Source organism: Protopterus annectens, chromosome 16.part0 (assembly GCF_019279795.1).
Source record: "Protopterus annectens isolate FY-2018-M chromosome 16.part0, PAN1.0, whole genome shotgun sequence".
NCBI classification, from domain to species: domain Eukaryota; kingdom Metazoa; phylum Chordata; order Ceratodontiformes; family Protopteridae; genus Protopterus; species Protopterus annectens.
Genome location: NC_056750.1, coordinates 17412188 through 17427065, shown reverse-complemented (window position 1 = coordinate 17427065; position 14878 = coordinate 17412188). Strand labels below are relative to the sequence as shown.

Here is a 14878-nt window from a genome sequence, read left to right as displayed (position 1 = left end):
CAGGGGTTTCTCAGTCTGGAAGGTATGGCTGTCTGGATTTTCTCTTCTGTGATGTTTTCTGTTTCTTTGTAACTAATGTTAATGCCCACTTTATGCTGAATGAATAGACATGAAATATAAATGCCACTGCAAAGGTTAAAATAATCTAAAGAACATTCACTGTGGTCCAATGAATTACAGAGTGAGTAACAAAACAAACTCAGGCCACCAACAAACAGTCATATATCGCTTGTCCCATTTGTGTCTCTCCAGAGTCTGATATTTGCATACTGGCACCTGCAGGTGGCTGTAACCTGACTTCAGAGTTCCTCATTACTGTCTAGGCACCTCTTTCCCAGTCTATGGTTGTTGTGTCACATGAACAGTCCATAGCATAGACTGTAGAGAATGAGAACAAACTAACATCTAAGTCATGGCGTCTAGATTTGAAGAGCTGCTATAAAATCATGAGGTTCTGGTTGACGCTTCAGGTAGGAAGCCAGTCCTTCCAGTTCAGGATGCTTACCTTTGGTGTGCTAACAGCTGTCTGGATATTTATTGTATGCCTTGGTCTGATAGTGGTCATGTTATTGGTGGGGGACATTCATGTTTTCCTGTATCCAGACAACTTTCTAGTGATATCAAAGTCCCAGAAAAGAGCCTAGAGCACCTGTGACGGTAATTACCTTTTTGTATTCCTTAAAGTTAAAGGTAAACCATGCCATGACTACAAGTAAGTCTTTTTAACTCAGACAGGAAAATTATCTATATCACCAAAAACAGATTTCAGAATTTGTTTTCATGCTTTAAATGAGGAGTCAGTAAGAAAGTACGTTTTGCAAAAGAATTATTCAGGACTCTGGGTCATATCTGGATAAGCATTCTTGTGGGTGCAACATGCAAAGTTACACATGAGGAAGATAAAAATTATTTCAATTCCTGAGATAAATGTGTAAGTGCCATTCCTGAGAAAAAAGGGAATATTACTAATTACAGTCATCTCAGACTTTCTGTATGTAAGCCTGCATTTTCGGTTATTCAGTCTCGGAGTTCCAGGACCTGTACTAATGAGTTTTGCTATGTGAAATGGTTGCCATTCTGTAATATGTTATTACACACTGCTTCTATGTCACCCCACTTACTAGGTAAATGTATAACTCATCCTATAAAAGAAAATACTTTTCTACTCAATGAACTGAATATCCCTCTGTTGAACAGGAGAACTATGCCTCACCCAACAATCAGATGCAAAAAATACTAGACTTCAAAAACCCTAACAATCATGAAAAAATTCTGAACATGCCATCAAAGTGGGAAATTATATTGGATACATTGCTGACAAATATCCCTGCCAGATGTGCTAAACTAAATGTTTACATAACCCTTCTTTTCACTCTGACCACAACGCTCGGACATTCCTTATACGATTTTTGTAGGAATGTTTGAAATGTCAAAATGGCGAATATACAACATTGGCAAAAACATGTTAACATTTACATTACTTAAAATCCTAAACACCAAGTCTATAAAAGATCACAAATGAAAACAGTTTCCTTTTGTGATCCTAAAACCAAAATCTATTTATAACACTAAGACCTATAGTGTTTTAATAGTGGTGGTGTTATGGAAAGGATTTTTCTAAGGTAAGGTGTAGTATTAAGGGCAAGAGCAGGGAGGGGTAGGATTTGCATGCATTACTAAGGCAGTGCAGTGAGGGTAATAAAACATGTTAACTCTAACCTTTTCTTTGTCCCTAACGGTACACCTCACCTTAGAAAAAGCCTTTCTATAACTCTGCTGCTACACAAGACGACCTGGACACACCCACTATATTCAAACAAATACATGCACATGCATGCGCGTGCACACACACACCACTAAATTGATCCACTTACCTAACCTGAACTCGAAACCTGAGCTGCAAACATTCACACACTAAATCTTTCTCCTTAACTAGCCCTAACTCTAAATCTAACCTGCAAGAACATAAACACACTCCCAACCTTAATACAAACCCATTTACCTGTTGTGGCAATTCAAACATTTGGCAACACAGGCATTCATTAAAATAGAACATTTGTATAAATGTCCCTACATTATAAACAAATGAATGTTCTGTAAAGTATAGGGGACCCCTTCATATATACCAAACCATACTTAATGAAGAATAATGCCACCCTAAATGATACTGTACCTATTCTGTCCTAAACAATCGCATGTATACCACCTTAAATGATACTACACCTATTCTGTCCTAAACAATCGTATGAGACCAGTGATTTGGGACTGTATATTAAACTCCTACTCACAATCTATCGATAAATCATTTAGGGTCCTCTGCAGTACTTTTAATAACTTTATTGATAACTTCTTCTCCATGAAGCATAAATATAGTTGAAAATTCTTCAATAAACATAAATAGCAGAGTTACAAAATTAACAAATTATTACTCCAAAACAAAGCGCATAGAGATTTATGCAACCCCACACAACACAAAAAGCGCCTAGAGATTTATGCAACCCCACACAACACAAAAAGGCTAAGGACAATTTTGTCTAAAAAGAGCTCACTAAATCAAAAAAGCAAAGCTTCCTTCTAGATAAAACCTGCCACCAATGAAGATGACAATAACAAGGCCATCTATACCAATGTCTGAAAAATAAAGGGGAAAAATAGCAAATGTGGTATTTTACGACACCATAACTGAGCCAACAGGTGTAGCTAACACACCAGCATACAAATACAAAGAGGGACCCACCCACTCTTCCACTTTATAACATGAACTCACTCTTAACCGCATCCAAATGGTTGCATATCTGTTCTCAGGAAGGCAAGAATACAGGTTCCATGGGAGCAGATGCAATGGCAGGAAAACAAATTTTTGTGATTAAATAGAGCTTATTATACTGACCTATGCATATTCTTTACAGAGTAATGACTACTGACTATGAAACTGGTATCTGGAAACAGGCTAATGTGACCCCAGTTCACAAAGGAGGTCCTTCCACACACCCCAGTAATTATGGATCTTAACAAGTAAGAAAAGGAGGACTCCTGTCCTCAGTGTGTCTGGTTGCCTGCGGAGCCTCTCATGCTTCTCCAATAAAGTCACGTCATTTTGACATTGTTTCCCTGAGATACCAAGACTGACTCCTATGTCTGGCTCACCAGATATATAGACGACTGCAAACCTGGGATAATTTTCCTTATCTCTGCTGATATCACCTCTCTTCAAAGAGCACTTAATGTTACACACTAATGGTTCAGTAAAAATTACATTGCCTTCAGTGGCAAAAAAACACAGCATTCAGGCATTTTCAAAACTCTGTCAGCTTTATACAGCACTGATGGACAACTTTTCACTAGAATAGTACAAAACATGGAGTCCTTGAAAATAATGACCCATAATACTGCTACTATCCACAAAGCATAAGGAGTAGCCCATCTGATCTAGAGAAATAATTACCTCCCTTTACACGACCCTTAACAAACTAATTATACTGTACAAGGATCTGCACACTTGTCATATGCCATCTGCTGTAACTGAAGAAGGTACAAGGATTCTTTTCCATGATAACTAAGGGGGCTTCAGGGCATACAGCCAAAGATTACAATAACTCGCTGCCTGTTCCTCTGTCTCTCAAGTCTGACTTATCACTTTCTTATAAGACAACTGTGCCTGCTATACAGAGCACTAAGATACCCACTATTATTTGACATCCTTTGATTGGAATACTCCCACCCCAGTGACTCGAACAAAAGAGGACACACAGTCTCCATAAAGATAAGCATCAGCTATACCATGAATCACAATGTCATATTTCAGAGACTTCTACATCTATGGAATAAACTCCCTTTGTCAATTAAACTCAGCCCAGTATATGTTATGGATTTTAACCAGGTAAGCCCACTGGACATCAACGACCATTTTCAGGGATAACCTAGGAATATTGTTTAGAGCTCACATAGGCACATGTAGGTAGGAGGACACAAACATATTAATATGAGCTACAGAAAGCAGCTTATTAATTGTTCAGAGCCTTGGTCTTCTATACTAACTGTCAGATCAAGTCATACCTTCATAAAGATATCGGATGATTACATGGGTACCTGCAAGTGCTAACACTAGATTCAAGATATCAAGCTCTTTGGTGGCCAGTAGGACTTAAACTTGTTAGTTAAGCAATGAAACTTCGAACGTTTGGCTGATACTCATCAGATACAAGTATGTCAAAATCTAGCATCATTGGCTGAGATATCTGAACCCATCAGGCTGCACAGGCTCAGTAGCCACATTCATTGTATCTATGAAAGTCTACATGTAGCAGCATAGGCTGAGATATCTGAACCCATCAGGCTGCACAGGCCCAGTAGCCACATTCATTGTATCTATGAAAGTCTACATGTAGCAGCATAGGCTGAGATATCTGAACGCATCAGGCTGCACATGCTCAGTAGCCACATTCATCACATGCATGGAAGTCTACATGTAGCAGCACAGCCTGGAATAACAGAACCTATCAGTCTGCACAGGCTCAGTAGCCATATTCATCACATGCATGGAAGTCTATGTGTAGCAGCACAGGCAGAGATATCTGAACCTGTCAGGCTGCACAGGATCAGTAGCCACCAGCATCCCATGCATGGAAGTCTACATGTAGCAGCATAGGCTGAGATATTTGAACCTGTCAAGCTGCACATGCTCAGTAGTCACATTCACCCCATACATGGAAGTTTACATGTGGCAGCATAGGCTGAGATATGTGAACTTGGCAGGCTGCACATGATCCATAGCCACATGCATTGCATGCATGAAATTCTGCATGTAGCCAAATAGGCTGAGATATCTGACCCTTTTAGGCTGCATGTGATCCACAGCCACATGCATCCCATGCATGGAGGTCTACATGTAGCAGCATAGACTAAAATATCTGAAGCTGTCAGGCTGCACATGCTCAAAAGACTTATCCATCCCATGCATGGATGTCTACATGTAGCAGCAAAGGCTGTTACACTGCACATAATTTGTAGCCACTTTCATCATCCCATGCATGGAAGTCTATATGTAGCAGCATAGGCTAAGATATCTGAACCTGTCAGGCTGCATGTGATCCTTTACCACATTCATCCCATGTATGGAAGTCTACATGTAGCAGCATAGGCTGAGAAATCCGAAACTGTCAGACTACAAATGTTCAGTAGAGACATCTATCCCATGCATGGAAATTTACATGTAGCAGCATAGCTTGAGCTATCTGAACCTGTCAGGCTGAATGTAAACCTTAACGACATTCATCAAATGCATGGAAGTCTACATGTAGCAGCGCAGCCTGAGATATCTGAATCTGTCAGGCTGCATGTGATCTGTAGCCACAGTCACCCCATGCATGGAAGTCTACATATAGCAGCATAGCCTGAGATATCTGAACCTGTCAGGCTGCATGTGCTCAGTAGCCAAATTCATCACATGCATGGAAGTCTACATGTGACAGTATAGGCTGAGATACGGGAGGTTGTTAGGATGCATGTGATCCTTAAACACAGTCATCACATGCATGGAAGTCTACATGTGACAGTATAGGCTGAGATATTTGAACATGGGAGGGTGCACATGCTCAGTAGCCACATTCATCCCTTGCATGGAAGTCTACAGGTAGCAGCATAGGCTGAGATATCTGAACCCATCAGGCTGCATGTAATCTGTAGTCACATTCATCATCCCATGCATTGAAGTCTACATGTAGCAGCATAGGTTGAGATATCTGAAACTGTAAGGATACATGTGATCAGTACTCACATTCAACCCATGTATGAAAGTCTACATGTAGCAGAATAGGCTGGGATATCTGAACCTGTCATGCTGCATATGCTCAGTAGCCACATTAATCCCATGTATGGAAGTTTACATGTAGCAGCATAGGCTGAGATATGGGAACTTATCAGGCTGCACATGCTCAGTAGCCACATCCGTTCCATGCACAGAAGTCTACATGTAGCAGCATACCTTGAGTTATCTCAACCTGTCAGACTGCATGTGATCCTTAACCACATTCATCACATGATGCATGGAAGTGTACATGTAGCAGCATAGCCTGAGATATCTTAACCTGTCTTGCTGCATGTGATCTGTAGCCGCATTCATCCCATGCATGGCAGTCTACATGTAACAGCATAGGCTGAGATATCTAAACCTGTCAGTCTGCATGTGATCCTTAACCACATTTATCACATGCATGGAAGTCTACATGTAGCAACATATGCTGAGATATCTGGACCTGTCAGGCAACACATGCTCAGTAACCACACCCGTCACATGCATGGAAGTCTACATGTAGCAGCATAGCTTGAGTTATCTGAACCTGTCAGGCTGCATGTGAGCTGTAACCAGATTCATCACATGCATGGAGGTGTACATGTAGCAGCATAGCCTGAGATATCTGAACCTGTCATGCTGCATGTGATCTGTGCCCACATTCATCACATGCCTGGAAGAATACATGTAGCAGCAAAAGGTGAGATATCTGAACCAGTCAGGCCACACATGCTGAGTAGCCACCTTCATCCCATGTATAAAAGTCTACATGTAGCAGCATAGCCTGAGATATCTGAACCTGTCTGGCTGCATGCGATCCTTAACCGCATTCATCACATACATGGAAGTCTGCATGTTGCAACATAGGCTGAGATAACTGAACCTGTCAGGCTGCATGTGATCTGTAGCCACATTCATCCCATGCATGGAAGTCTACATATACCAGCATAGCCTGAGATATCTGAACCTGTCAGGCTGGATGTGATCCTTAACCACATTCACCCCATGCATGGAAGTCTACATGTAGCAACATAGGCTGAGATATCTGAACCTGTCAGGCTACACATGCTCAATAGTCACATCAGTCCCCTACATGGAAGTCTACATGTAGCAGCATAAGCTGAGATATCGGAGCCTATCACACTGCACGTGATCCATAGCCATATGCATCCCATACATGGAAGTCTACTTGTAGCAGCATAGACTGAGATATCTGAACTTGTCAGGCTTCACATGCTCAGTAGCCTCATCAATCCCATGCAGGGAAGTCTACATGTAACAGCATAGGCTGAGATATCTGATCCTGTCAGGCTGCACATAATCTGTAGCAACATTCAACACCCAATGCGCTGAAGTCTAATGTATCAGCATAGGCTGAGATATCTGAACCTGTCGGGCTGTATGTGATCTGTAGCCACATTCATCCTATGCATGGAAGTCTATATGTAGAAGGATAGGCTGAGATATCTGAACCTGTCAGGCTGTATGTGGTCTGCAGCACCATTCATCCCTTGCGTGGAAGTCTACATGTAGAAGCACAGGCTGAGATATCTGAACTTATCAGGCTGCAACTGGTCAGTAGCCACATGCATCCCTTGCATGGAAGTCTGCATGTAGCAGCATAGGTTGCGATATCTGAACCTGTCAGGCTGCATTTGATCCTTAACCACATACCACATTCATCCCATGCATGGAGGTCTACATGTAGCAGCATAGGCTGAGATATCTGAACCTGTCAGGCTGCACATGCTCTGTAGCCACATTCATCCTATGCACGGAAGCGTACATGAGTAGCAGAGGTGGTATTGTGGGATTTCTGCACATCAGGATGTCATGGAGATGCAATAGGGTCAGGGAAAATCAATCATTCACCCCTGGGGGTTATTCATAGGGCAGCTGCTCCTTTGGAAAGCTCTCACCCCTGAAACCAGTTATCAAACTAGATATGCACCAGTGGACTATTCTTCAGTGTAAATCGGGGATCCCTGATGAAGTGATAAGGAGAACAGTAGATTATGAATAAAAAATGAATAAATGAGCCATTGTCAAGGCATGGGGGGAGCATCTATAAAATGTCAGTCTCGATGGTCTGTTTGTCCTGGGAACCTTTGCTCACCTCTTTTCCTACTGTTAAACTTTTGTTTAATGGTGTTTAGTATGTTTAGCCTCCCAGAACAGTAGCTGCTTCAGGGTGCATATGAGTATTTTTGTATAGAATTAAGTCACTGCTTGAGCTTGCAGAATCCATTACCTTGAAGATTTTTCACAGCAAACTTTCTTGGAGGCTATCACATCAGTAAGGAGGTGTCTTTATGATGTCCTTGATAAGAATGTGCTGGCTTTGTTTACCAGGCTACTCTTTATCCGCAGTGTCATGTCTGAGATTGCCTTGAATTAGAAGGTTTATTTACAGCAGTTTTATGAAACACCTGTATAGACTGGAATCAGTGAGTCAGGTTAATATGTACATTAACAGCACCACGTCTTTTTAGGAAGCCAAGACAATGATTTATCCTGATAACTCCTGAACAGGTTGGCTATTTTTGTGGTGGCAGGTTGTACTTCTTTGTGCTACAATAATCCTGGAAAACCCTTATGGAGGTCCTGTTAGAGCCCATATTCCACTAAAGATGTAACTGCATCTGCAGCCTTCTTCATGGGGACTTCCAAGGGACTGTACAAAAACTTGGTCTTCAGTCCTTATGTTTGCTAGATATTACATTTAGCTTGCTAGCCTAAGGCCAAGGGAAGCTCTCCTAAGATGGTATATCAGAGCATATTAGATGGTGATTACTGCTGTTTATAGTGGTGGCTTGCTGTTATACCTAAATGTGAAGATGTGAAGACACAGAAACAAGGGAAGCAGCATATCACAGCTGTGAGAGTATTTATTGCAACAGTAGATATCTAGCTTTATTCCTGTCTCTCCCAAGGCTCCCAGCCTCTGTCTTCCATTCTACACCTAATGCTTGTTTGCTCTGCATTGTTGTCTTTATTACTAATCTTATGTTGAAGGATGCTTAGTAGACTTTTGCTTGGATGCATGGTGGTATTTCAGCCTCTCAGGTTTATGTGGCATTATGTCAATATATCAGAGGTGCTTGTGGTGCTGTGTCAGCTTATCAGGTAGTCTTGCAAGCAGACAGCAATGACAGGAAATGGCTTTGATGCACTTTGACATGTTGCAGGTGTTTTTGCATGGTTGCATCATAATGTTGAGCTGTGAGGGGCCTGGTTTTGTATTGTTCATAATTACTGAAAGATTCATAATCTCTGTGTTCATCCTTGATTGAGGAGATTGATCATCTTGGCACTCTGCTGTGAAGATTCTGGTAGTGGCCCCTTCTATGTGTCTGAGTTGGTTCTGACTATCTATGAGGTACAAATCAGGGATCTGCCTTTGGGAACTCTGGCTCTGAGATTTGTGAGAATGCTCCTCCCTAAAGTTTGTCTAGGTAGCAGGTATGAATGTGACACAACAATCATAGAGTGTGGGGAAACAGTGAGGAAGGGCACCTAGCCTTTACTGAAAAAATCTGGAGCCAGGACAGTGCCACCTGCAGGTGCCAGTACCCAAATATGAAGGCTACTGAGAGACAGGAAGACAATACGCATGTAATATTATGGTGAGTCCCTCATGCATGTATGCATCTGTACTATCTGAGAAGCATGCTTATAACAGATGGTTATTGTCACATGGCTAGAAAGGGGATATTTTCACACTAGATCATTTTCCTAAAGCACTGATGTGTATAATGTTCCACCCTTTCAGATGTCCAGTTACTCTATTTTTCATTTGTTAGTGTTGCACTGCACCCTGACCAACTTCTGCAGTCATTTCTTAAATTTTTTTTTAGCTTGGCCCGGTGCACACAGAAGGTGGAATGGTTGAAGGCAAACACAAATCGCTCGGACTCTTTCACTCTATTGATATTTTTAAAGGGATTCCTTTTGCTGCTCCTCCTGGAATATTTGAAGATCCTAAAGCCCACCCTGGATGGTCAGGTAAAGATACTTTTTCTTCAGGTGATATTTAAGATGTTTATAATTATGAAATCGATATGCATTACAGCTATTTATTTTCTCTTTGTTGACCAGGTCAGTCCCGTTAGCCCAGTTTCCTCTCTTCAAGGGAGAACTAAGATGGTATTTACACTGACCAAGGGGAATTTGACCAGGGCAATGGGGAGCTTGCTTACTCTTTGTTCAATAAGTGCCATGGGATCTTTTACATTGACCTTAGCAACCAAGAACTTGGGCAGAAAGGACCTTGATTTAACATCTCATCTGAAGGACAGCACACTCAGGAGCACAGCACCCCTCTTATGCTGTACTAAAGTGTCAGTATTGGAAATTTTATTCAAGTACCTTGTGTGAGAATAGAACCCAAAGCCTCCTGATTCTCCAGCACAAAAAGCAAGTGCTTTACTTGTTGAAAATACTGACACTGACTCTTTACTACTTAGTTTGGGATCCATATCACTAAAATTAATGTGCATAACAATTTAGTTATTGCTTGATCTTTTAACTGGGGAGGTGACTTGATCCATTCATACTTGTTTTTTTTCGGACCTCATCCCTGCATTATAAATTTTATAGCAAGGCAATTTGAATGAGGAGGTAATGCATTCTTTATACAACTGATGTGAGCTAGAGGAAACTAAGATATGAGTGACAAATTGTTACAGGAATTGTTTTTGTAACACTGTTTCAGGAGATCCCAAAACTCAGGTGGATAAGTAGCTTAATAATTAAATATAGCCTCAAGGAAGGCATTTCTCCTCCATTTAGCAACAAACCAAAATAATCCCACTATAACATTATTTCAAGAAACTCCCAAATCCAGGTGGCAAACTAGCTTAATAATTAAACATAGTCTCAAGGAAGGTATTTCCTCTCCATTTGGAAACAAACCAAAATAATCCTACTATTTAAGGGTGGTGGCAAACACAAAGCTGGAAATTACAGATCTATCTCCATATTTAACCCTGAAATAATAAATAAATGTTCATAATTAGCTAACTGATCACTTAATTTCACGTGACGTAATCATAGCTATTCAACATAGCCTTATACCTGTCCCAGCACTTAAATCACAGTAGTAGAAATAATAAATCATATTGCCACCCAGTCTGACAATAAATTGACTATGGCTGCCTTTTTCATTGATTTGTTTTCCAGAGCCTTTGATACAGTTAGTCAAAATATTCTGTTACACAGACTCAAAACAATGGGGTGTCCTAACATAGTATTACACTGGTTCAAATCCTACGTACCATTTAAAATTTAGCAAAGCTGCCAATTTAATTTTTTCAGCTGCATCACTGGAATACCACAAAGCTGTCTTTTTCATATTCACCAGTGACACACATTGACTCATAAACAGTCTACAATTACTACAATATGCTGATAACATTATCAGTTTTTACATTGACAAGCACACTGACTCCCCACTACCTAAATTACAACAATCCATAGGCACATTGCCTGGTTAAAAGACAGCAACCTAATTTTAAATGAGAGAAAATTTAAACTGATGATTTTTGGTCTACCACCACCACCACCACCACCAAACAGTAAATACAATCAAAATAAACAACATAAATACTGAGATTGTCCAGTACTGCACATACCATGGTCTCAGCACTGACAATAAACTCACCTTCTCTGAACATATCAAATATAAGCAACCTTGACAAAGACTTAAATCCCTCTACTGTATTGATAAATGTCCTTCCTGCCATGATACCAGGCAAACACTAGCTAACTCCAGCTTTCTGCCTAAACTATTCTATGGAAACACTGCTATGGACAATAGTGATAAATCAGTCCCAAGATAAGCTTGAATCAACATATTATTAAATTGCTAAGTTTGCAACCCAAGCAGTAACCCAATATCACACCTGTAGCATGCTTAATAAACTTCTCTGGGTGTCTTATGAAAACAAATTAAAATGTAATCACCTGTTATATGATAACAACTTTCCAGACTTTCCTCCAGTACTGAATCAGTACAAACCTGTTAGAAACTTCAGAACAAACAGAATGAGTCTCCTGCACATTCACCCTTATGACCCTATAAGCTCAAAACGAACACAATATGTAAAGAAAAGGTACCTCACTACTTACTAACTAGGGAATGGGTCTCACTCCTCTTACAGCTAAGACAGATGGGTAATTCTTCCAGCTTCAAACACTATTGAAGTCTCACCTACTAACTTTCCCAGGATGCAACATTCTCTTCTACAACCATGTATTAGGATGAGTTTTCATTTCCATTTGTGTGTTTGCTGTGCTTTAGTCCTGTATGCACACACACTATCTATATTCAAGAATCTGAATCTTACCTGCACTCCATACATCAGCTACACTGACTAATAGAATTAATCACACTAACTTCTTTCTCTTCCTTTCTTCACATACAAAACATTACTTTTCTATCTTTTATCTTCTCCAGTCTTCCCTTATTAATGATCTTTTAACCTATCATCTTTGTATGGTTTTAATTTGCACATTCAAAAATACTTTTAAAGGAGAACTGCACACACAGACTGAAAAAAATGTTTATTTTATCAAGCCTTGATGTTTCTTACACTTTAACACTACTTTTGGACTCTATATACTTTTTTCTTTTTTAAATATAATTCCAGAGTCTGCCCACATGGGGTCCAGCAATTTGATTTTTTTAGTCTATCTCCAGGTACCCCCACAGTACAGTGTTTGGCTTTAAAATATTACATCATGGCCCATAAACTCCTGTCAATGCATTGACTTTACGTCTGTTTTCACATACACCCTGCTTTCTTTTAGTCAGTCAGCTTCAATAACCATTTCTTGCTTTTCAGTGATTACTTAAAAGTCAAACAGGGATAATTACAGAACAACAGAACAGTATCTTTGAGCTATCAATCACAGCAGAAAACAGCTCAAATTTGCCACTTTGACAGATATGAAGGAGAGGTGTTTAGGGGGAAGGGAGATGAGAAAACTACGCCTACAATCCAGGCATACCAAAAGAATGAAATTTGGCCACTTTAGAAAGAAAAAGTAGTAAGTTACAGGCACTGAACACTGAAAGCCACCAAAAGTACAGGAACAGAAGTAAATCTCATATAAATCTGAAACTTAAAAAAGTAGTATTTTATGATGAAGAGTAGCAAACAGTCAAAACCAAAGTCAAAACACGTCTGTATTTTTTACAGATATTTAGAAGTACTAAACTTAATTTGAAAGAAAACTTGGTATGTGTGTATGTGTGTATATATATATATATATATATATATATATATATATATATATATATATATGTATATATATATATATATATATATATATATATATATATATATATATCTATATATCTATATATACACATAGATTTATATATAAATATATATATATATATTTATATACACGCACACACACACACACACACACACACACACATATACATATATATATATATATATATATATATATATATATATATATGATATAAAAAGTTTACACACCCCTGTTAAAATGCCAGGTTTTTGTGATATAAAAATGAGACCACAATAAATCATTTCAAAACTTTTCCCACCTTTAATGTGACCTATAACCTGTGCAATTCAATTGAAAAACAAACAAATCTGTTAGGGGAAAAATATAAAAAATAAAAACCTACAATAAGCTGGTTGGATAAGTGTGCACACCCTTAATCTAATACTTTGTCGAAGCACCTTTTGATTTAATTGCAGCATTCAGTCTTCTTGGGTACACACCTGTCGTCAATTAAAGAGACTTTGATTAACCCCAAATAAAGTTCAGCTGTCCGAGTAGGATTTTCCTAAGATTTACTCAGTTGCCTGCTACAGTAAAAGCCATGGTTCACGGAGAACTTACAAAGCATCAAAGGGATCTCATTGTTGAGGGTACAAACAAATTTCCACAGCATTGGCTTTACCATGGAACACAGTGAAGACAGTCATCAAAAAGTGGAGAAAATATGGGACAACAGTGACATTTGAAAGAACTGGACATCCCTCCAAAATTGATGAAAAGACAAGATGAAAACTGGTCAGGGAGGCTGCCAAGAGACCTACAGCAACATTGAAGGAGCTGCAGGAATTTCTGGAAAGTACTGGTTGTGTACTACATGTGACAGCAATCTCCCCATATTCTCCATATGTCTGCGCTATGGGGTAGGGTTGCAAGAAGGAAGCCTTTTCTTTCACAGAAAAACATCCTGGCCCAGCTAAAATTTGCAAAACAATACGTAGTTTCCCAAAAGCATGTGGGAAATGTGTTATGGTCTGATGAAACCAAGGTTGACTTTTTTGGCCACAATTGCAAAAAGTACGTTTGGCACAAAAACAATACTTCACATCACCAAAAGAACACCACCCCCACGGTGAAGCATTGTGGTGGTAGTATCATCCTTTGGGGTTGCTTTTCTTCAGCTGGAACTGGGGCTTTAGCAAGGTGGAGGGAATTATGAACAGTTCCAAATACTAGTCGCTTTTGGCTCAAAACCTTCAGGCGTCTGCTATAAAGCCAAAGATGAAGAGGAATTTCATCTTTCAACATGATAATGACCCCACGCATACATCTAAATCAACAAAAGAATGGCTTCACCAGAAAAAAAAATTAAAGTTTTGGAATGGCCCAGCCAGAGCCCAGACCTAAATCCCATAGAAAATCTGTGGGGTGACCTGAAGAGGGCTTTGCACAAGAGATGCCCTCGCAGTCTGAAAGATTTGGAGTGCTTTTGCAAGGAGGAGTGGGCAAATATTGTCATGTCAAGATATGCCATGCTGATAGACTCCTACCCAAGAAGACTGAATGCTGTAATTAAATCAAAAGGTGCTTCAAAAAAGTATAAGTTAAGGGTGTTCATGGTTATGCAACCAGCTTATTGTACTTTTTATATTTTTCCCCTAACAGATTTGTTTGTTTTTCAATTGAATTGTACAGGTTATAGGTCACTTTAAAGGTGGGTAAAGTTTTGAAATGATTTATTGTGGTCTCATTTTTTTCTGTCACAAAAACCTGGCATTTTAACAGGGGTGTGTAAATGTTTTATATCCATTGTATATATGTGTGTGC

General features: G+C 39.5%; 1 protein-coding gene across 1 annotated transcript in view; it reads left to right on the top strand.

The window, feature by feature from the left end:
• Positions 1-379: 379 nt before the first annotated feature.
• Positions 380-14878, top strand: part of LOC122790388 (bile salt-activated lipase-like) — a 199330-nt gene continuing 184831 nt past the window's right edge. The window contains exons 1-2 of the mRNA XM_044057901.1: positions 380-470; positions 9649-9796. Of these exons, the coding sequence (XP_043913836.1) occupies positions 447-470; positions 9649-9796 (172 nt within the window). The 5' untranslated portion in view covers positions 380-446. The remainder of the gene's footprint in view (positions 471-9648; positions 9797-14878) is intronic.